General features: G+C 40.9%; 1 protein-coding gene across 1 annotated transcript; it reads left to right on the top strand.

The window, feature by feature from the left end:
- Nucleotides 1-487: 487 nt before the first annotated feature.
- Nucleotides 488-21,598, top strand: mctp1b (multiple C2 domains, transmembrane 1b). Its single transcript, XM_087790946.1, has 21 exons — nucleotides 488-1,277; nucleotides 11,172-11,289; nucleotides 12,421-12,563; nucleotides 12,635-12,714; nucleotides 12,805-12,931; nucleotides 13,638-13,676; nucleotides 13,909-14,073; nucleotides 14,140-14,270; nucleotides 15,676-15,862; nucleotides 15,926-16,019; nucleotides 16,535-16,637; nucleotides 16,697-16,799; nucleotides 16,868-16,969; nucleotides 17,337-17,411; nucleotides 17,488-17,607; nucleotides 19,036-19,146; nucleotides 19,238-19,285; nucleotides 19,369-19,478; nucleotides 20,267-20,376; nucleotides 20,447-20,544; nucleotides 21,100-21,598. The coding sequence occupies exons 1-21, from the start codon at nucleotides 861-863 to the stop codon at nucleotides 21,169-21,171; spliced, it is 2,553 nt and encodes an 850-aa protein (XP_087647072.1). The 5' UTR covers nucleotides 488-860; the 3' UTR covers nucleotides 21,172-21,598.
- The last annotated feature ends 74 nt before the right edge of the window (nucleotides 21,599-21,672 follow it).

Below are 21,672 nucleotides of genomic sequence, written 5' to 3' on the forward strand. Positions count from 1 at the left end.
ATCAGTGGGCGGGGCTTAAGATCATTTTCTAATGTGAATATTTTAATGAAAAGAGACTTTTGTACAAACAGACTCTGATTAAGACATAAATAGATACATTAGTTTAACTTTAAAGCCATAACAATGAGTCTAAAGTGAGTCCGTCCTGCATGTCTTCAAAGTGGGTCATGATGGTCCAGATTACATCGCATGATTTATACGTCAGCAATCGCAAGATTGGTTAGTACATCACCCTGGCTAGCCTGGACTGAGTAGTAAACGATAATAAGCGGATGAATTCAGATATATTTTCTGTACAAGTCAATATCAGTGCTAGGTGTTTATACTACACAACAATAGTGATACACTTGGACTCCAAAGGTTCAGTTCCAGGCTCTTGCTGGTTCTTATATTGTCCAATATTCTGCTTAGACCGCAATAGTGAAACATGTCAGTCACGACACTTTTTTACACAGTTTATTATGGACCAGATCAGAGTCACGTGACGATGCTGAACTTGGCGGGACTTTCTGCCTCCAGCTGGTTCTCATCCTAACAAAATGGCGACTTTTTCCTTCATGGGGAAAACCCATCGTGTTGTTCTCGGCCACTAGGGTGCGCTGTGGATCTGATCCTGATTCCAGCTGATGCGACACAAGTCCAATCTTGTCGAGTCGTGCAGAGGTTCCCCCTCCTCACCCTGATCCCCCACCCCCCCTCTGGGGTAGTCGTGTGTGCGGGGTCGACCACCTTCACCAGTCACGTGACTCTGGAACTATGCGCAGCGTCGCTCCTCGTCATCGGTGCTGCCGCGGCTCTGGAGCAAACAGGTCTCCAGCAGCATCCGTGTGACCCACAGGTTCGAGTCCCAGCGGGCGGGAATGGAGCGCGGAGAGGCGGCGGACGAGGGCGAGAGCGGCTCCTCCGTGTGGAGGCAGATCCAGGCCAGAGCCAAGCCAAGGCTCAGCCCCAAACTCCCCGCTAGAGACCCGGACGACAAGAAGGAGCGCGGGAGCCTGTGGGGGTTCCGGAGAGGCAGGCGGAAGGAGAGTCTGGACCGGGTCATCTCCTCCTCGCAGCCGGACCTCGTCTTCTCGCCGGCGGCGCGGGACGCGCTCTGCGGCAAAGCGAGCCCGACGCGGGCCAAGCGCTGCCCCGAGAGTCCAGACAAGCCCACGGTGGCCCGCCTGGTTCTGTCCCACCACAAGAGCTCGTCCCTGGGCTGCGCGGTGCTGGACCGGCTGGAGGCTCCGGCGGGGACGGACCCACCTGCGGAGGAGGAGAAGGATGAGCGACAGGTGAGCGACGAACCAACACCTGGTCAACTACTCCAGAGAATATCTTAACTTCTAAAAATCTTAACATCTCAACATCTGAACATCTAAACAAACATCTCAACATCTCAACATCTAAACAAACATCTGAACATCTGAACATCTGAACATCTGAACATCTGAACATCTGAACATCTGAACATCTGAACATCTGAACATCTAAACAAACATCTCAACATCTAAACAAACATCTCAACATCTAAACAAACATCTCAACATCTAAACAAACATCTCAACATCTCAACATCTAAACAAACATCTGAACATCTGAACATCTAAACAAACATCTGAACATCTGAACATCTCAACATCTCAACATCTAAACAAACATCTCAACATCTAAACAAACATCTCAACATCTAAACAAACATCTGAACATCTCAACATCTAAACAAACATCTCAACATCTCAACATCTAAACAAACATCTGAACATCTCAACATCTAAACAAACATCTCAACATCTCAACATCTCAACATCTCAACATCTCAACATCTCAACATCTCAACATCTAAACAAACATCTGAACATCTGAACATCTAAACAAACATCTGAACATCTGAACATCTGAACATCTGAACATCTGAACATCTAAACAAACATCTCAACATCTCAACATCTAAACAAACATCTCAACATCTAAACAAACATCTCAACATCTCAACATCTAAACAAACATCTGAACATCTGAACATCTAAACAAACATCTCAACATCTCAACATCTAAACAAACATCTCAACATCTCAACATCTAAACAAACATCTCAACATCTCAACATCTAAACAAACATCTCAACATCTCAACATCTAAACAAACATCTCAACATCTAAACAAACATCTGAACATCTAAACATCTCAACATCTAAACATATAAACATATAAACATCTAAACATCTAAACATATAAACATATAAACATCAATATGGATCGATGAACGAGGCTTTATTTACGTGCATTGTTTACTTTACGATTCTTCTGCTGCTGAAGGAACTTAAAGATCCTTTTTTCACACGAGGCGATGAAGTAGTATTTATGAAGTTTACTTTTCCATGAGCAAAAACAAGTATTTTCAAGAGAACTATGAGTACACTCGAAAATACTTTATTAAATAATAATAATAAAGTTTAATGAGTGTACTATGAGTACACTCCCACTGTACTATAAGTACATTTAATAAAGTATCATCGAGTGTACTATGAGTACACCCCGCTGTACTTATACTGTACTATAAGTACATTTAATAAAGTATTATCTAGTGTACTATGAGTACACTCCCGCTGTACTATAAGTACATTTAATAAAGTATTATCGAGTATACTATGAGTACACTTGATAATATATACTTATAGTACAGCATATTTACTGTACTATAAGTACATTTAATAAAGTTTTATCATAGTACACTCCCGCTGTACCATAAGTACATTTAATAAAGTATTATCGAGTGTACTATGAGTACACCCGATAATACTTTATTAATTGTACTTATAGTACAAAATATGTGCTATACTACATTCTGGTAACTTAAGGTTGTGTGAAATCATATAGTGTATTCTACCAAAAAACTTACGAGAAGTACAGTAGTACATTGGTAATATAGAGAATAGTCTACCCTGAGTATATTTTAAGTATACTTTTGTAAAGTAAACATTAGACTCCGAGTGTGCATCTAGTATGCTGGTAGTATAGACATGAGAAAATGATTTAAATATTTCAATTGAGTTTGAGGAAGTATTAAGTTAGTATACATTTAGTACATTAGAAACATCTTAAGACATTTTTATTTGTTCAGGCTTTTCCTTGATTTTCTGGAACTCCTGTTGTGTTTCTCGATGTTATCTTCACCTTTTAGGTATATATTTTATTAAATATTGTTTTGATTGTTTAAGCGCTTTGTGACCCTGGTCTGGAAAAGTGTTATATAAATACAAATTACTTACTTACTTACTTATTACTAGTACACATACAGTATATTTAATATACCTATACTTGTAATTTAATATACTTCTGCTTTTCATCTTTTCCTGAAGACTGTAGAAAAAAGTTGGAAACAGAAAATTGTGTCTTCTAGCTAGCAGTGATAAAAACACTCTGGAAGCGGAACCTCACGTTCTGTGTGGCTACAGCCGGGAATGTTGGTAGCTTCTAGTCAACAGTTAGAGTTTAAAGAACACGACAACTTGAACTCAGTTCTTTGTTGACGTTCCCTTTGTTAGTGTTTGTGGATGTTCCTGCGGGGCGGCTCATATGACCCGCTTCCCCCTAACTGGTGACTCACTGCTGGGAAGGATGATAAGAGTCAGACGGACCCGTCGTTTTCAATATAGCGTTAGCCGTCGATGTAGCCGCGTCTTGGGAGCGCTGTTGAAGGTTGGTCTGGTTTCAGTTGTCCTTTAAAACATGTTGGGATGGAACAACTTCATTGTGTTTTATCATTGACATTTGCACGGTTTTTGTTTTTAAATCGTTTTTATTCTGTCGGGCAGCTTTTCTGTTGTATTTGGGTCAGAAATTGCAACCTTGAAATATAAAGTCTATGTGCAAGCTTTCTGTACCTGCACTCACACTGCCATGTTTAAACCAAAAACAAAGTTTCTCCATGTTTACACAGAAACAAGAACAGTGTTTTCGGGAATCTTAAGCCTCTTAAGGGAGGTCTAAACAAACAGCAATGGCTTCTGTAAATGGTGAATTAGTGGATCTGGAACACCACTGAGATAGAAGGTTTGTGGTCAGAGGGAAGTGTGGACGACTGTACTTCAGTGAGGGAGGTCGTTCACCTTAATCCAGAGACACCACAAGGGATACCACAAACACATTTGTTTTCGGGCCTTCGGGTCACCTTGACCTAGAGACAACACAAGGATTAACTTTATATTTCAATTTCAGCTGAAATTTGAGCTTTGACTTTGGCTGGTATGGAATAGAATTCAATTGATAAAAACAAAGCATGAATCAGATCTAACTTGGGAGACAGTTCTTCAAGGCCGGTGACCTTCAACTGCTGTGAAGGTTCACTGCTAACATGATTCAACCGGCGACTAAAGATCTCCACTCTGGATCGGGAACATCGCTGTAACATCAGGAGTGTGGTACCTGAGTGATGCGTTGACTCGTTCATTTAAAGCCGTTTTATTTTATTCACTCCAGCTCTCATGTACATATTTACCTGGCCAGGTGTGGCCAAACTAAACAACTGTTGTGTTCTTAAAGTCACTCCAGTGTCCCTGCAAAACCTTCGAGACTCTTCCAGACAAGTCTGGATAACATATATTGTTATTGTTCACAGTATTTGACAGCAGCGAGTACACGGTGTAGTTAGCATGCTAGCTGGTTTGTCATGTTTTTACAGGACAACCATTGTGTTGATTTAAGTGTGTCTTATATTGATCTATTGTACTCATCAGTATGTGTCTGTTTGTTTTCAAAACTCGCTTTTGTCAGAGAGTTGAATGACTTGGTGCCTCTGGGTCATAAAGAAGTGTCGATAATAACCATCTTAAATGTGCTCAGAGGTGTAGTTTACAGGTTTATAAAGATGAACCGGAATGAACTTGAAATCAGTTTTGATTTTAAAGATATAAATACATCATTGGAGACTCTCTGGATCGGGATACATTTATTTTAATTTTATTAAGGATATAGAAAGCTATCTTAGAGATTTAAGCTCTCAGTTTCAACTGTGAGGAACATTGTGAGGAAATGGAAGACCAAGGAGGAAGGAGTGGCAGACCAAGGAAAATCTCAGATAAACAGAGGCGCAGGATGGTGAGAACAGTCACAGTCAACCCACAGACTATTCAGCGCACTTTACACAAGGAGATGCTTTATGGAAGAGTAATGCGGAAAAAGCCTTTTCTCTGCACACGCCACAAACGGGGTCGCTTGAGGTATGCTAAAGCACATTTAGGCAAGCCAGCTTCATTTTGGAATAAGGTGCTGTGGACTGATGAAACTAAAATAGAGTTGTTTGGGATATAACCAGGGGCGTTATGCATGGCGGAAAAAGAACACAGCATTCCAAGAAAAGAACTTGCTGGCTACAGTACAATTTGGTGGTGGTTCCATCATGCTGTGGGGCTGTGTGGCCAGTGCAGGGACGGGGAATCTTGTTAAAGTTGAGGGGTGCATGGATTCCTCTCAATATCGGCAGATTCTGGAGAACCATGTCCGAGAATCAGTAACAGAGTTGAAGTTGCGCCGGTGCTGGATCTTTCAACAAGACAATGATCCTAAACACTTCTCAAAATCTACTAAGGCGTTCATGCAGAGGGAGAGAGTCATTTTTATTTTGTGATGCCTAAATTTATGCACATGTCTAATTTTGTTTGAATAATTCTTGCACACTTTCTGTAAATCATATAAACTTTATTTCACTTTTCAAATATCACTGTGTTTGTCTCCTATAAGATATATTTAACTGGATTTTTTATCCAAACAACCAATGATTTATAAAGGAAAATCATGAAAATGTACAGAGGTGCCCAAACTTTTTCATACCACTGTATCTTATTTAGAATATGTATGAGTGTGGTTTGGATTTAGCTGAAGCATGTTTGCGTAACAGACACTTCCCTAAACTGGCATTGAATGTATGACACAAGAAATGATTCTTGTTTAATGACATTTTTTTCTTTTTAATTGTTGAGGTTTTTAAGATAATGAGATAAATCCATTGATAAGATAAAGGAAAAATGCCGGTTCTGACGGCTGTTTCTTCTCTAAACAAGTCTGGTTTTTAGGACTGGTCCTGCTCTGTTTCCTTTTTCCATTTAAAAACAACAGTGTTTTTAAAGAGCTTCACTCATAAAGCTGCGTGGAAAACGCCCTCCTCTGGAGCTAACAAGTTCTTGTTAAAGCAACACAGCCTCTTAACTAAGTTGAGTTTTGTCGTACATGTTGCTTTCTTTTATTTGTTGATGTATTTATACCTTGACTTTACACATTTAATTGACACTTAATTCAATGTAACAATCAACACGATGTTGATGAGATAAAAGGCTCCTTTAACAAAGTAGAAAAACTTCATGTCTGCGCATACTTGACAACAAGTCGACCCCAAACATGTGCTAGTCTGGAATTATGGTCCCTGGAATCTTGTCATGTTCCAGCATGCATTGCAGGAATGAGTACTTTTAAGTGAGGTTTTTTCTGTTCTTAGTTATTATTATTATTTTAGAGGTAAAAGACCCTCACCATGTGTAATACGGAGTAGATCAGGATGATTTGATCCTCATAGGCTCCTGTTGTGTTATCAGTTTTAACTTGACCTTTAAAGTATATACTTTATTGAATATTGTTTTGATTATCTAAGCGCTTTGTGACCCTGGTATGGAAAAGCGCTATATAAATAAAAATTACTTACTTACTTACTTACAGATGAAAATGTTGGACCTCTAGTGGCAGACTGCTGAAGTGCGTGTTCTCGTAAAACCAGGTGGATAATTCCCGCCTCATCTGATTGGATGACGAAGAGTGTCTGGAACGCGCCCAAGCTCACCTGCCTCCAGACAAATATTAGCAGGAGCCGGTGTTTGTCTTTCCTTGTTAGTGTATATTAGATGTCATGCAACACAAGACACCTGTTGCCTGGTAGCTCCAGAAGCTTCTGCACGGGTCCTCGTCTGAGTCCGAGAGGTCCGAGACCTCAGCCGCCCACCAGTGACTCGGAGTAGAGCCGCCAGGAGAACATGGTCTGGTGAGACCGACTGCTGCTATCACTGCCTAGACAACTACCAACACTAGTGTAAGTACTATAACAATAAGTACTATTACCATGGGTTTGTTTGTGTATTCCTAAGGCCATTTTACCAAATTAACAAGTTAAATGATCTGAAATTGAAACATACACATGAAATATTTACAGCGCAAACACACATTGAGGTCACATTGACTCTTCAAACTTTGGAACAGTAAATGACCGAGAGGCACCTTTTTTAAATTCAACTATGATCCACTTTTTTTGTTCAAATAAAACAGCATCAGGACATTTGAATTGTTAAAAAAAAGAAGGTGTTCTTCAGCGTCGGCGTCAATTAACCCAACATTTGAGTAAAAAGCCTATAAATACCTCAGATCTCTTTATTAACATTTGATTTAAATAATGAAGTCACAGTGTTTATGTTTGTCCCCATGTTGATAGGTACAGTACATCCTGTGACTGTGTGAAAAAGAAAGTTAGGCAAATGTCTGAGCTATTTGTCAAACTACATGGGGCTTTATACTACTTCTACATCCAGTACTGCGAGAACTGAAGTTTTACCATCGACTACAATCAGTACTAGCATTGACCATTACACCGACACTAACACTATCAACTTGTACTACTACTACACTTTCACAACAAAGTACAGTCATAAGTCGTGAAAACAAAGTTAATTTGGGCAACTGAAGTTATTAAAGATATTTTGTCAGTGAACCAAAAATATTGATTTTCTGTAGATAAAAAATATAAGTTTGCATACTTAGAAGAGAAGTGAAATAAAGTGAATATTTGCATGCTAAATAAAAATCAATAAAGTAATGTTGAATATTGATACAGTATTGTGGAAAGGAAAATCACGATATTTAAGTGTATCAATGATTTCTTACACACCTATTGTTGTTTGTGCGTTTATTTTCTTAGTTTCTGCTACAACTATTCCACAACAGCAGACTACTGAGAGTGACAACTACCATCTCACAAATACTAAATTTACAGTCAATTGAACCTAGTTGTAGTCGTACTTCTACCACCTCCCTGAATTATAGTATTTCCGCCGGCATCGTCAAGTTATTTTAAGCCTTCTTTACAACTCATACGATGACCACTCCTTCTACCCAAATACTATTCTTCTCTACCATCTCAACTAACCACTATCTCTTAAATACTGCATGTACTAAAAAAAAACTTTATTAATAGCACACATCCCTTTGACTACCAATACTTGTGTTAGTACCACTAACTAACCTAAATATTCTCTAACAATGACACAAACAACGAGAATTTCCACTACCACCACCAACTAGTACAAATACTACTTTGACTACTGTGGTTATGATTCCCTGCTTAAAGCCGACCATCTTCTACTGGTATGAGTGCTAGTGGCGGTGTTTAGCTATAAAGCAGGTACTACACTGTACTAAAGGTAATACTTTAATAGTGCGGTCCGATGTAGAGTCGCCCTCTAGAGGCTGGTTGGTGAAGTACACCATGATCAGCGAAGTAGAGCAGCCAAGCTGTAATCGCTTCATGTCATTCAATCTCACATGACGGCCCCCTGGCTTTAATCTTCAAAGGGATTACCAACTAGGAGGAGCCTCCGACTCCTCCTTCCTCCTCACCTGATGCTGCCCTCTTTCATTCTTCACCTTCTTTACCTGGACTGTTCTGTGCCCTTTGGACCTTCATGGGTCCTCCTTGTTTTCTTCCCGAGTGATTCATTCCGTCCTCGTCTGACCCTGGATCTCCTGGTGCATGAGGTGCCCGAGTCCCGGTTTGCGATTCGAGGGTTACTTCGCCATGCCTCGTTCGACGACACCTTTTCACTGGCGTCCACTTGTGGTCGGCTGCTGTCGGTAAGAACCTCAGGCCGGTCAAGCAGAGTGCCGCTTTAGGTGTCTTCAGAAGTCCAGGACGACGTGGTCTTCTGGACTAATGTTGTATGATTTACGTTGGGTTCTAGTTGTCGAATGTTCAAATCACATAAACGTCTGTGATGCTAACAGGGCTCGGACAACAATAACAGGAGCTCATTAGACGGGGATCTGATTAAAAAATGGTTTCATAACGGGGTTGTTTGTATAATCCTGAGGCCATTTTACCAAATGAACAAGTTAAATGATATGAAATTGAAAGATACAAATCAAATATTTACAGCACAAACATTGAGGTCACATTGACTCTTAAAACTTTGGAGCAGTAAGTGAGCGAGAGGCACCTTCTAAATTCAACTATGATCCACTTTTTTCTAAAATAAAACAACATAAGGATGTTTGAATGGTTAAAAACAATCTGTTCTTCAGCGTCGGCGTCAATAAACCCAACATTTGAGTAAAAAACACCTCAGATCTCTTTATTATTCATTTGATTTTAATAATGAAGTCATAGTGTTTATGTTTGTTCCCATGTGGCTAACTACTGTACATCCTGTGACTGTGTGATTACAAGTTAAGCAAATTTCAGAAATATTTGTCAAACTACATGGGATGATGAATACATTTGTTTGTCAGGGTTCTGCTACATCTTTCTGTATAAGTACTTTGAGTTAAATAACAATGTAAAGTAGATCAAAATGCATGTTAGAAGTCGGTTTATGCTTCCGCTGCTCTAGACTAGCCACACATGCTATATTGTAAACTGCTGTTCTAAACCAACATTCTGAGGCTAATATATTCTGAAGCTAATAAGCTATAACCACTGCTCCAAATTGGTATCTGATGCTAATATGCTAAATACTGCCTTGAACTGGCATCTCATGCTAATATGCTAGGCACTACTCTAAATTGGCATCTCATGCTAATATGCAAAACGCTGCCCTGAACTGGCATCTCATGCTATAAACTGACATGTAATGCTAATGTGCTAAACACTGCCCTGAACTGGTATCTGATGCTAATATGCTAGCCACTACTCTAAATTGGCATCTGATGCTAATATGCTAAACGCTGCCCTGAACTGGCATCTGATGCTAATATTCTAAACACTGCCCTAAACCGGCACCTTATGCTAATATGCTTAACTTTGATATAAGCATGTTAGCCGAGACCAATATATAAATGCAACAGGTTTGACCTTTGACATTGTTTGTTTGTTCCTACATGAGGTCAGCTGACTGGGTGTCAAAGTTTGATGACAAGGTCTGTATTCTATAGGTTAGAGTTCATCAGTGCTGTGAGTCAGCCTTAACATTAGAAACCTTCACTTCTGTTGTTCGGACCTGGAAGACCAGCGGCGGCGTCAGGTGATCAGGGTCACGGCCATGTTTTATATGATAAACATTACGAGTTTGTTATTTAGTTAAGTAGTTTCTCGCATAAATTCAATTGATTTTGGATTTTAAAATGTTTGTTAATGTTTTTATTTGTCGAACAGTCTTTCTACGTGGTGTTAGTGTAAAGTACAGTATATCCCTTATATTTTGAAGGCTACAAAGCTGTTTGTTTTCAGTGAATCAATGGTGAGCAATAAAAGTGGATAGAAATCACAATATGGTAGGAATGAGCTGCTTGAGGGAGGTCTGCGCTCGAGGAGTGCTCTTCTAGTATCATAGTTTTGTTTCCTGTTTTGTATTCATTGATTAATTTGTTTGCTTCACATTGTGTTGTTGTTTTATTAAGTGTTCTTGGCAGTTTATTATGACTGAGTCATGGGAACTATGTGTGAAAACTGCCGCTGCTGTGCCACGCTGCTGCCAGCAGAGGGCTCTGTAGAAGCCCTGGCGATTACCTGGCCGACCCCACATCACGTATGTTAGTCCATGTTAGCGTGGCTCGGAATAGCCGAGAGGATTTCAGCCTCGAACGTGTCTCACGATTCCTGATTTAGCAGCTGAGCTGCTCTGAGCTGCTTCCTCATGAGTCCTGTGGATGTCGCAGTTGACTCCAGGTCACACACACACACACACACACACACACCCACACACACACCCACACACGACTCACTGAGCAGTGTGACAGTTTCAGGAAGAAGACTTTGTTTTTTATTCTACCGAATAACAACTTCATTTGTTGGTCACGTGTGTCTCTTGAGAAACGACAGGAAGCTCATGTGTGGTGTGATTGAGAAGCTTCCTGTCAGCTAACGTCTCCAGACGCTCACAGACTGCAGAGCGAGTGAGACACTGACTAAAGTCTGACCGTCTTGTGTTGCTTCTCAGGGCATCAGTTCTCCTGCCTCATTGGTTCCATCCGACCGAGCGCTCTCCTCCTCCGGGATGTTTAAGGTGGAAGTGGAGCTGAAGAGAGGCCACAACCTGGCTATCCGGGACAGAGGAGGTGAGTTGGACCTTCTTATCTACCACCTCACACTCATCCTGCTCTGTTTCATTCCTCGACTTCCTCATCTTCCGCCTCTTCCTCCTCTTCATCTTCCTCCTCTTCATCTCCCTCCTCCTCTTGATCTTCCTTATCTCCCTCCTCTTCTTCCTCTTCCTCATCTTCATCTTCCTACTCTTCTTTCTCTTCCTCATCTTCATCTCCCTCCTCTTCTTCCTCTTCCTCATCTTCATCTCCCTCCTCTTCTTCCTCTTCCTCATCTTCATCTCCCTCCTCTTCTTTCTCTTCCTCATCTTCATCTCCCTCCTCTTCTTCTTCTTCCTCATCTTCATCTTCCTCCTCTTCTTCCTCTTCCTCCTCTTCTTTCTCTTGCTCATCTTCATCTCCCTCCTCTTCTTCTTCCTCATCTTCATCTCCTTCCTCTTCCTCATCTTCATCTCCCTCCTCTTCTTCCTCTTCCTCATCTTCATCTTCATCTTCCTCCTCTTCTTCCACTTCCTCTTCCTCCTCTTCTTTCTCTTCCTCATCTTCATCTCCCTCCTCTTCTTCTTCTTCCTCATCTTCATCTTCCTACTCTTCTTCCTCTTCCTCCACTTCTTCGTCTTCATCATCTTCAGCTTCCTCCTCTTCTTCCTTTTCCTGAATTTCATCTTCCTCCTCTTCTTTCTATTCCTCATTTTCATCTCCCTCCTCTTCTTCTTCTTCCTCATCTTCATCTTCCTACTCTTCTTCCTATTCCTCATCTTCATCTTCCTCCTCTCCTTCCTCTTCCTCATCCTTATCTTCCTCCTTTTCTTTCTCTTCCTCATCTTCAGCTTCCTCCCCTTCATTGGGTTCCACCTCATCTTCCTCCTCTCTCTCTTCACTGCTCTTCCTCATCTCCTCCCTCAATCTAATCTAACTCCACTCCCTCCTTATCTTCATCTTCCTCCTCGTTTTCCTCCGCTTCCTCTTTTCCAACCTCATCTTCTACCTACTCATTTTCCTTATCTTTCTCTTCTTCCTCATTATCTCTTCTCCTCCTCATTTTAATCTTCCTCCTCCACCTCTTCTGCCTCCTCCTCTTCCTCTTTGTTATGCTACCCTTTTGATCCTCTTCCTCTAACTCCTCCTCATTTTGATGATTGAAAGGCACCAGTGATCCGTATGTCAAGATCAAGCTGGCGGGTAAAGAGGTGTACCGCAGCAGGACCATCCACCGGAACCTGAACCCGGTCTGGGACGAGAAGACCACTATCGTCACTGACTCGCTGTCTGAGCCCCTGCTGGTCAAAGTAAAGAAGCTTTTATTCTGAAAAACCCATGAAGTCAAAAGTCTTGAGGTGGTTGTTGTTTCTTGATCCAGGTCTTCGACTATGACTTCGCAGTTCATGACGACTTCATGGGTTCCGCACATGTACAGCTGGACACACTGGAGCTGCTCAAGTAATACACACACACACACACACACACACACACACACAAACTCACTTACACACTAACAAACTCACTTACGCACTCTCACTGTGTGTCCAGGAGTGTCCCGCTCACTCTGGTCCTCAAGGACCCTCAGCACCCAGACGATGACCTCGGCACGCTGGAGATGTCCGTGACCCTCAAACCCAAAGACAGTCCAGTGGAGGAGCGTCGTGACTCTGCTACGGTACGTCGCTCACACACTGTTGTGGTTGTGCTGGTTCATAGCATCTGTTTGTTCACTGCACAGCGAACAGCCTATCGCTTGAAACCGTACGTCCAGAAAGTGAGTCCTCGCTCAGGTCTTGACCTATAGCAGGCCCCGCAGTAGCACCTGTAGCTGTTTGGCTGAATCATGTTGTAGTTTGTGTTGTGAATACTTTAATAGTCGATGTTGCTTTAGTCCCTCTAGTGGCCAAAATCTTGAGCTGCAGATTTAGGTATTCTGTTTTTTTCACCGACTGACATTCAGTTAAAATAATCTTATTTATTAATGTAATATTTAGTCAATAAGTATACTTATATACTTATATGTTTTATAAAACACAACATCATGTTGTTTTTTGTGTTGTATTATTCAAAGTTCAATTGTGAAAACAAAAGTGATGATGAGAGACAAACTCTGGTAGTTTGAAGAGTTATTTGGAAGTTGAAGGACAGACGTTGATTAATATTTGTGGTACAAAATAAAAGTTCTGAAACTAGAGGCTGTAGTTTACATCTTGACAAACCATGACCCGGGGGCCAAGTGTCTTACACCAACTAATTTTACGTGGTCCGCCAGATGGTTTGGTCGAATCAAAGTAGCTTCATGTTAAAGATCCCTTGCCCTAGCCGGTGTGTAGATGCTGTTGTTGTCGTGGAAACAAATAAACAATGTATCTGATGTTCAGACCATGCTGCTAAGGAGGTCCTGGAAACGAGCCAGCAAGGTAAAGTCTTCCTCCTCCTCGTCATCGTCGTTGTTATCACCACCCTCATTGTGATTGTGTCAATCCCAGTAGAGGCTGTTTCTGTTTTCATGGAGACAACTTTTATTTGTTCATTTCTGTTGCTTGAGCTTGTTTTTCTTCTATTTTTTGCATCGAAACATAACAATTGAGTTTAAAGAAATAGGTTTTAATCGTTATGTGTATTTTTGTTTGTGTGTGTTTGTGTCGGCAGCAACAGTCCCAGCGTCTCTCGGAGCTCCACAAGAAGTCTCAGCTGTGGCGAGGGATCGTGAACATCGCACTGATCGAAGGTCGGAACCTGATCCCGATGGACTCCAACGGTCTGAGCGACCCGTATGTCAAGTTCCGACTGGGCCACCAGAAGTACCGCAGCAAGGTGGGTGTGTTAGATCTCCTGCAGGTGTGCTCCCTGGTCTACAGCTCCTGCTGCTCATGTGTGCAGGCGGTGTCCAAGACCCTGTGTCCTCAGTGGAGGGAGCAGTTCGACCTCCACCTGTTCGAGGACACCGGCGGCGTGCTGGAGATCACGGTGTGGGACCGCGACACTGGCAGGAAGGATGACTTCATCGGCAGGTGAGACCATCCACCATCTGTGGGAGCTTCAGGGCGAGTGTAGCTAACAGTAGATAACTTGTATGCCCAGCAGTAGCAGAAAAAGCTCATTGTATTTTTGTCATAAGAATTAGATAAATGTATTCGCAAAATTAGCAAATAAGCTAACTTTTATCTCCAGCATTAGCAGAAAAAGCTAACTTGTATTTTTGTCATAAGAATTAGCTAAATGTATTTGCAGCATTAGCAAATAAGCTAACTTTTATCTCCAGAAGTAGCAGAAAAAGCTAACTTTTATTTTTGTCCTAAGAATTTGCTAAATGTATTTGCAGCATTAGCAAATAAGCTAACTTTTATCTCCAGAATTAGCAGATAAAGCTAACTTGTATGTTTTCATTATAAGAAGTAGCTAAATGTGTCTGTAACATTAGCAAATAAGCTAACTCCTATCTCCAGAATTAACAGTAGTGGCTTAAATGTGTCTGCAGCATTAGCAGAAAAGGCTCACTTGTATTTTTTCATTATAAGAATTAGCTAAATATATCTGTAACGTTAGCAAATAAGCTAACTTGTATCGGAGCATTTGCAGAAAAAGCAAACTTATATTTTTTCATCATACAAAGTAGCGAAATTGTATGTACTGTACATCATTAGTAGTAGCTTAATGTATTTGCAACATTAGCAAATAAGATAACTTGTATCTCCAGCATTATCCATAAAAGCTAACTCATATTTGTATTATCATTATAAGTAGCTAGCTTGTATCTGCATCATTAGCAGGATGGTACTCTTATCTGCAGTACAGCAGTAGTAAGTCATTTTTATTTGTATAGCGCTTTTCCAGACCAGGTTCACAAAACGCTTAAACAATCAAAACAGTATTCAATAAAGTATATACTTTAAAGATCAAGATAAAACTGAGAACACAAAAGGAGTTCCAGAAATTCAAGGAAAAGCCTGAACAAATAAAAGTGTCTTAAGATGATTCTTAAAGGAGTCAGTAGATCCATCAAGGAAATGTTGACTTCTATTGGTGCCATCATTACAAGTAACTAACGTGTCATCATTAGAAACCGTGCCTGCAGAATTAGCTTAGCTTATATCTGGACTGCATTACAAAACTAGCTCACTTGTACTGGGAATAGAATTTCAGTTGTTTTTGCAGTATTGGCAGAAGCTGTACATCCATATGAAATACATTTTTGAGGATTTGACAATGATTGTTGATGATAATTGTAAATCAATAAAAAAATATATTTATCAATTTTAAAAATATAATAATGTTGTTGTTTTTTATAAATGCAAATTGATACACATGTTTAAATAATTACATAAACATAAATGTGATGTTTTTAAATGTAATAATGATTAATTCTTGGTTGTACATTTAAAGTGTTGGTGACTGAGTTCTCATGGTGTCCTGCAGGTGTCAGCTGGACCTCTCCTCTCTGGCAAAGGAACAGACTCACCATCTGGAGCTGCCGCTGGAGGAGTGCCCGGGCACGCTGGTGCTGCTGGTCACGCTGACCGCGTCTTCTCAGGTGTCCATCGCCGACCTCGCAGTCACGCCACTGGATGACCCGCAGGAGCGCTCGGAGATCGACCGGCGATACGTGAGTGCCCCCTGCAGGCGCTTTACCTTTACTGGTCACTAACGGATTACCTCTCATGGGCAGGGTCTGAGCAAGTCCTTCTCAAACATCAAGGACGTGGGCATCGTGCAGATCAAGGTCACTCGAGCCGAAGGTCTGATGGCTGCTGACGTGACAGGTGAGCGACTCGCAGTACAGGTACTTGTTGAAGTAGCTCTTGAGCTCGGTTGAAGAAAAGTAATTAAGTAAGTAAGTAATTTGTATTTATATAGCGCTTTTCTAGACCAGGGTCACAAAGCGCTTAAACAATCAAAACAATATTCAATAAAGTATATTCTTTAAAGGTCAAGATAAAACTGATAACACAACAGGAGTTCCAGAAAATCAAGGAAAAGCCTGAACAAATAGAAACGTCTTAAGATGTTTCTTAAAGGAGTCAGTAGACTCCATCAAGCGAAAAGAGACAGGAAGATCATTCCAAAGCTTAGGAGCAACAGCCTGAAAAGATTTTTCTCCTCTGGTCCTGAGCCGTGTTCAGGAACCATCAGTAGATTCTGATCCACAGACCTCAGAGCCCGAGCTAGAAGGTTCAATGAACTATCGATACACTTAAATATGGCGTTTTTTATTAACAATATTGTATCGATAATCAACTTTGATGTCATGACATAGTAACGTGTTTGTGTGTCACAGGTAAGAGCGACCCGTTTTGTGTTCTGGAGCTCAACAACGACCGTCTGCAGACCCACACGGTCTACAAGAACCTCAATCCGGAGTGGAATAAAGCCTTCATCCTGTGAGTTGACCAGCAGAGGGCGACAGAGAAGCATGACTCTGATGTATCTGCTGTGTCAGCAATGTGAAGGACATCCATACGGTGCTGGAGGTGACTGTGTACGACGAGGACCGAGACCGCAGCGCAGACTTCCTGGGCCGGGTCCTCATCCCGTTACTGAACGTGAGCAGAGATCAAAACCCGGTGACTCGCGCCTGTGTCACTCATCCGACTCGTGTTGTTGTTACCAGGTGCGCAACGGCGAGGTCAAAGGTTATATTCTGAAGAACAAGGAGCTGACGGGGCCCACCAAAGGAACCATCTACCTGGAGATCGACGTCATCTACAACCCTGTGAGTGACCTTTACATGACCTCGGCTGATGTGACAAGGTCATTGCAGCATCCTTTGTTTGCAGCCTGTAGTTCGAGACCCGTTGAATCATGTGACCAAAGTAATGGTGACCAATCAAATTCATGTCACGCACCCCTTAGAGTTATGTTACGAGGGTCACAAGGTCAAGTCTATAAAGTGACTTGACCTTCAACAAAAACTTCTATGTACTTGACCTATTCACACATACCTAATAACACTCTTGTCCTTTGACCTGCTGAACTTTAGAATCTACCAGTGCTCAAAGGTCACATGACCTTTGTACCTGAAGTCATGACCACCTGTGTGACCTGATGACCTTGGTTGACCTTGAGTGTGTTATGTCCAGGTCAAAGCGGCGTTGAGGTCGGTGGTCCCTTGTGAGACAAAGTACATCGAAGAAGACACCAAAGTTTCCAAAAACGTGAGCATCACTCGGACACACACTTTTGTGTGGTTGTTGTCGTCGTCGTGTGTCATGTGACCTGCTCTTCTCTCAGCTGCTGCAGCAGAACTTCAACAGGGTGAAGAGGTGCATCATGGTCCTCATCAACTATGGCTCCTACATCAACAGCTGCTTCGAGTGGGAGTCGACTCAGAGGAGCCTCATCTCCTTTATGGTACACACACACACACACACACACACTCACACACACACACAAACTCACAAACACAACTGAAACATGTCATCACACAGTTTGAGTGATGTTTGGTTGTGTGTCCTTTGATCCTCACCATAGTGTTTTAAATAATATGTGAAGTTGTACATCAATATCTTACAACTCACTACACACATAAATATAGACGCACACATGCACTCACACACTTCAGTGCAGACACACACAAAGTTTAATGCTGCATGCAACCAGGGTTATACACACACATAGGTACACAAACCTTTGTTTACATGCACATTTTTTTATAGTCACAAACACACTTTTATTAACCGCACCACACACTCACTGAAACTGACATAAACAACAAAGCGCACATGCACACTGATTCACAAACACACTCAGAAGTTTGTAGATGGACAAATATGTTATAATGACATACACTTGTTCACTTAATCCCTCCCCCACCTCTCCCACATACACAACACATACAAGCATAAATATAGATACACACTTAAATGCCAGAGTGCACACACACACACTCTGAGCGAAACTCAATTACACACCACGTGCACTCGCAGATTCCCCAACTGATATCAGGGAAATGCTGTCTATGAATGCAGGGCGAGGCAAACAACATTTACAAAATAAAAGCACAATTACAAAAATATAACCATGATACAAAAATAAAAGCACAATAACTACAATAAAATGACAATTACAAAAATAAAAGTACAATTGCTGAAATAAAAGCACTGTTACAAAGATAAAAGCATCATAACTACAATAAAAGGACAATTACAGAAATAAAAGTACAATTGCTGAAAAAAAAGCAGAGTTACAAAAATAAAAGCACAGTTACAAAAATAAAAACACCATAACTACAATAAAAGGACAATTACAGAAATAAAAGTACAATTGCTGAAATAAAAGCACAGTTACAAAAATAAAAGCAACATTACTACAATAAAAGGACAACTACAGAAATAAAAGTACAATTGCTGAAATAAAAGCACAGTTACAAAAATAAAAGCACCATAACTACAATAAAATGACAATTACAGAAATAAAAGTACAATTGCTGAAATAAAAGTACAGTTACAAATATAAAAGCATCATAACTACAATAAAAGGACAATTACAGAAATAAAAGTACAATTACTGAAATAAAAGCACAGTTACAAAAATAAAAGCACCATAACTACAATAAAAGGACAATTACAAAAATAAAAGCACGTTACAAAAATAAAAGCACAAAAACATGTTGTGCTTCTGTTTGCTTTATTGTGAATTTAGAAGCGATTGTGCTTTTAGTTTTGCAGTTGAGCTTTAGTTTTTTCAATTATGCTTTTCCCATGTTACACACACACTCTTGAAAAAAAAGGGGAACACAGTGTTCAAGTGTTTTATTGATCATAAATGTGTGTGTGTCAGTTGTTCGTGGTGGTTGTGTGGAACTTCCAGCTCTTCATGCTGCCTCTGTCGCTGCTTCTGCTGCTCGCCTGGAACTACTTCTTCTCCAACATCAGAGACGCTTCTGACACGGTGAGACCTTGTGTGTAGTTGGAGTGCTGTCACACCTCTGACATGTGTGTGTGTGTGTGTGTGTTTACATTTCACTGATCACATGTTTCAGTCGGTGGACGCTTGGTACGAGAACACGGAGGAGGAAGAGGACAAGGAGGTGAGACCGGCGGACAAAGTGGTGACGTAAACAGATAAATGGAAACAGAATAAACGTTCTGGTCTCTCGCCGGGTCTGTTCAGGCCTCGGAGCATCGCGGCTTCATGGACAAACTCTACGCCATCCAGGAAGTCCTCGTCAGCGTGCAGGGCGCTCTGGACCAGGCGGCGTCGTACGGAGAGAGAATCAAGAAGTATGTTGATGCTGTAAATGTACTTTATAGTTTTATTTAGTATTAATGATATCATTTATAATTACAATCACTTTGAAATAATAGTTTTCTAAATAATATTGAAATTTTCATAAGAGAATTAAAATTGTATATAAATGTAATTAAATTAGTTTAAATGTTTTTTAATTAATGGGTTTGTTGATTTAATTATAAATATAAAAGTCAATAGGGATGTGTATCGGCAAGAATCTGGCGATACCATACGTATTGCAATACAAGGGGCAACGATATGCTATATAATGATATACATTGATACTGTAGTAACAGGGATATATTTGTAATATTGTCGAGTACTTGACTCTGGTGTTATATTTACAGACCACATGACTCTTGACGAAGTCGTAACTGATTTAATTTGTTTTGATACCAAAATATGTCCAAACATCAGCTTTAGAAGTGGCTGGAGTCGACTGTATCCTCTCGTCCTGAGTCATCGCCGGGACCTGGCGAGATTTAATTGTTCATTTGGCTGCAGAGGACATAATGACTGCTACCATCTTGAGGCCAGAAGTTTAATTGCAACACGAATAAAAATATTTAATTTATAAAAACATTGTTTAACCCTCTATTCTGAATATATACTGTATGTGTATTTTTTAAATCATAAAAGTTGATAATATTGAAGTAAATTTTACAATATTCATGAAGATAATTTGAACGATCAATCAAGTTGAAAAGTTTGAATGCTGAAGTCACATGACCACTGAGATAAAGAGTTGAATCTAACTGGACCTGATCTGTTCCGTCAGCACCTTCAACTGGACCGTGCCTTTCCTCAGCCTGCTGGCCATCACAGCCTTCAGCACGGCCACGCTGCTGCTCTACTTCATCCCGCTTCGGTACCTGGTCCTGGCCTGGGGTGAGTCGGGACTCGGCCGCGTCAATCGAAGGTCGATTGTTTTTTTTTACCCTCTCACCTTTGACCTCAGGTGTGAACAAGTTCACCAAGAAGCTGCGGAACCCATACCGCATCGACAACAACGAGCTGGTAGACTTCCTGTCGCGAATGCCGTCTGACGTGCAAGTGGTGAGTCAAACCTGTCGCTCTCATGCTGGTTCGGTTAATGCGCCTCCTGGTGGCGGGTCTCAGAACTGATGCTGCATTTTTTTTCAAGTCAGAAAGTCACGCTCACTACACACAAAAACATGAACCTCTTTTTTATCTTGTTTACATTCATGATACTACTTTTGTGTCTCTGTTGTTGTGTCTCTGTTGTTGTGATACTACTTTTGTTTCTCTTTAATTGTGATCATACTTTGGTTGTTTGTTTTGTGCGTCCGTTCTTGTGTCTACGCTCTTGTGTTACTTGTTTCTATTATTGTGTTCCCGCAACTGTATTTTGTTTTTATATTTTTGCTTTAATTGTGTTTAGTTTTTTTCGGTTGTGTTTTTTTTTATCTTGGGGTTCAGGGTGTTCCTGGTTGTTGTGAGTCATTGTTATTTGTTGTGATGTTTACTCCTTGGAAAAATCAAAAAAGTCAGTGAAACAGGAGGTCTCACTCCTGCCTTATTTTGTGATTGTTAATCTCATTTCACCTCAGATTAAGTGTTGGATTAACACTTCTGGTTGTGTGTCCACAGATGCAGTACCGAGAGTTGAAGATGGACCCGGGTCAGAGCCCCAACAAACGCAAGAGGCCCAACCCAAGCTAGCCCCTCCCCCCCCCCCTCTGTGAACCCTGTGTTCATATTTTCTGTACATTTACATAATGACATATTTATTTTGTAAACAATGTTGACGTGATGTTGCATGAAATATATTTTTCTATTTTTAACGTCCGACAGCACAGATGCATGATCACGTGACCGCTCGCTCGCTCGCAGTGTCGCTCAACTAAAGTGTGAAGTTACACATGTGTGTCACGACAACTTTGTCAACGCCAAAGTTAAATGTCTCGTGCAAACTTTCGGGAAGTCTTCAAGTAAACGTGTTTTCGTAATCGTCACCAGCCTGTTTGTGTTTACGCATGACTGAATGTCAATTAACGCCCCCTACTGGTTAACTGAGCACAAAGTCATGCCTGCGGGAGTGTGTGTGCGTGTGACCGTGATTGTGATGACAATAAAGATTATATTTGTACCACTGCCTGTTTTTGTCGCGCTGCCATCTAGTGGTCCTTTTGGGAAGTGCATTGTTGATTCAACAGGTGATTT

This window comes from Callionymus lyra, chromosome 5 (genome assembly GCF_982586985.1).
Source record: "Callionymus lyra chromosome 5, fCalLyr1.hap1.1, whole genome shotgun sequence".
NCBI classification, from domain to species: Eukaryota; Metazoa; Chordata; class Actinopteri; order Syngnathiformes; family Callionymidae; genus Callionymus; species Callionymus lyra.

What these genes read in the sequence shown, in the direction of transcription:
- mctp1b (XM_087790946.1), top strand. Translation starts at nt 861, where the DNA reads ATGGAGCGCGGAGAGGCGGCGGACGAGGGCGAGAGCGGCTCCTCCGTG. An exon ending in GATGGCTGCTGACGTGACAG is followed by an intron (nt 16,020 to 16,534) that starts GTGAGCGACTCG and finishes TGTGTGTCACAG; the next exon opens with GTAAGAGCGACCCGTTTTGT. An exon ending in ACACCAAAGTTTCCAAAAAC is followed by an intron (nt 17,412 to 17,487) that starts GTGAGCATCACT and finishes CTCTTCTCTCAG; the next exon opens with CTGCTGCAGCAGAACTTCAA.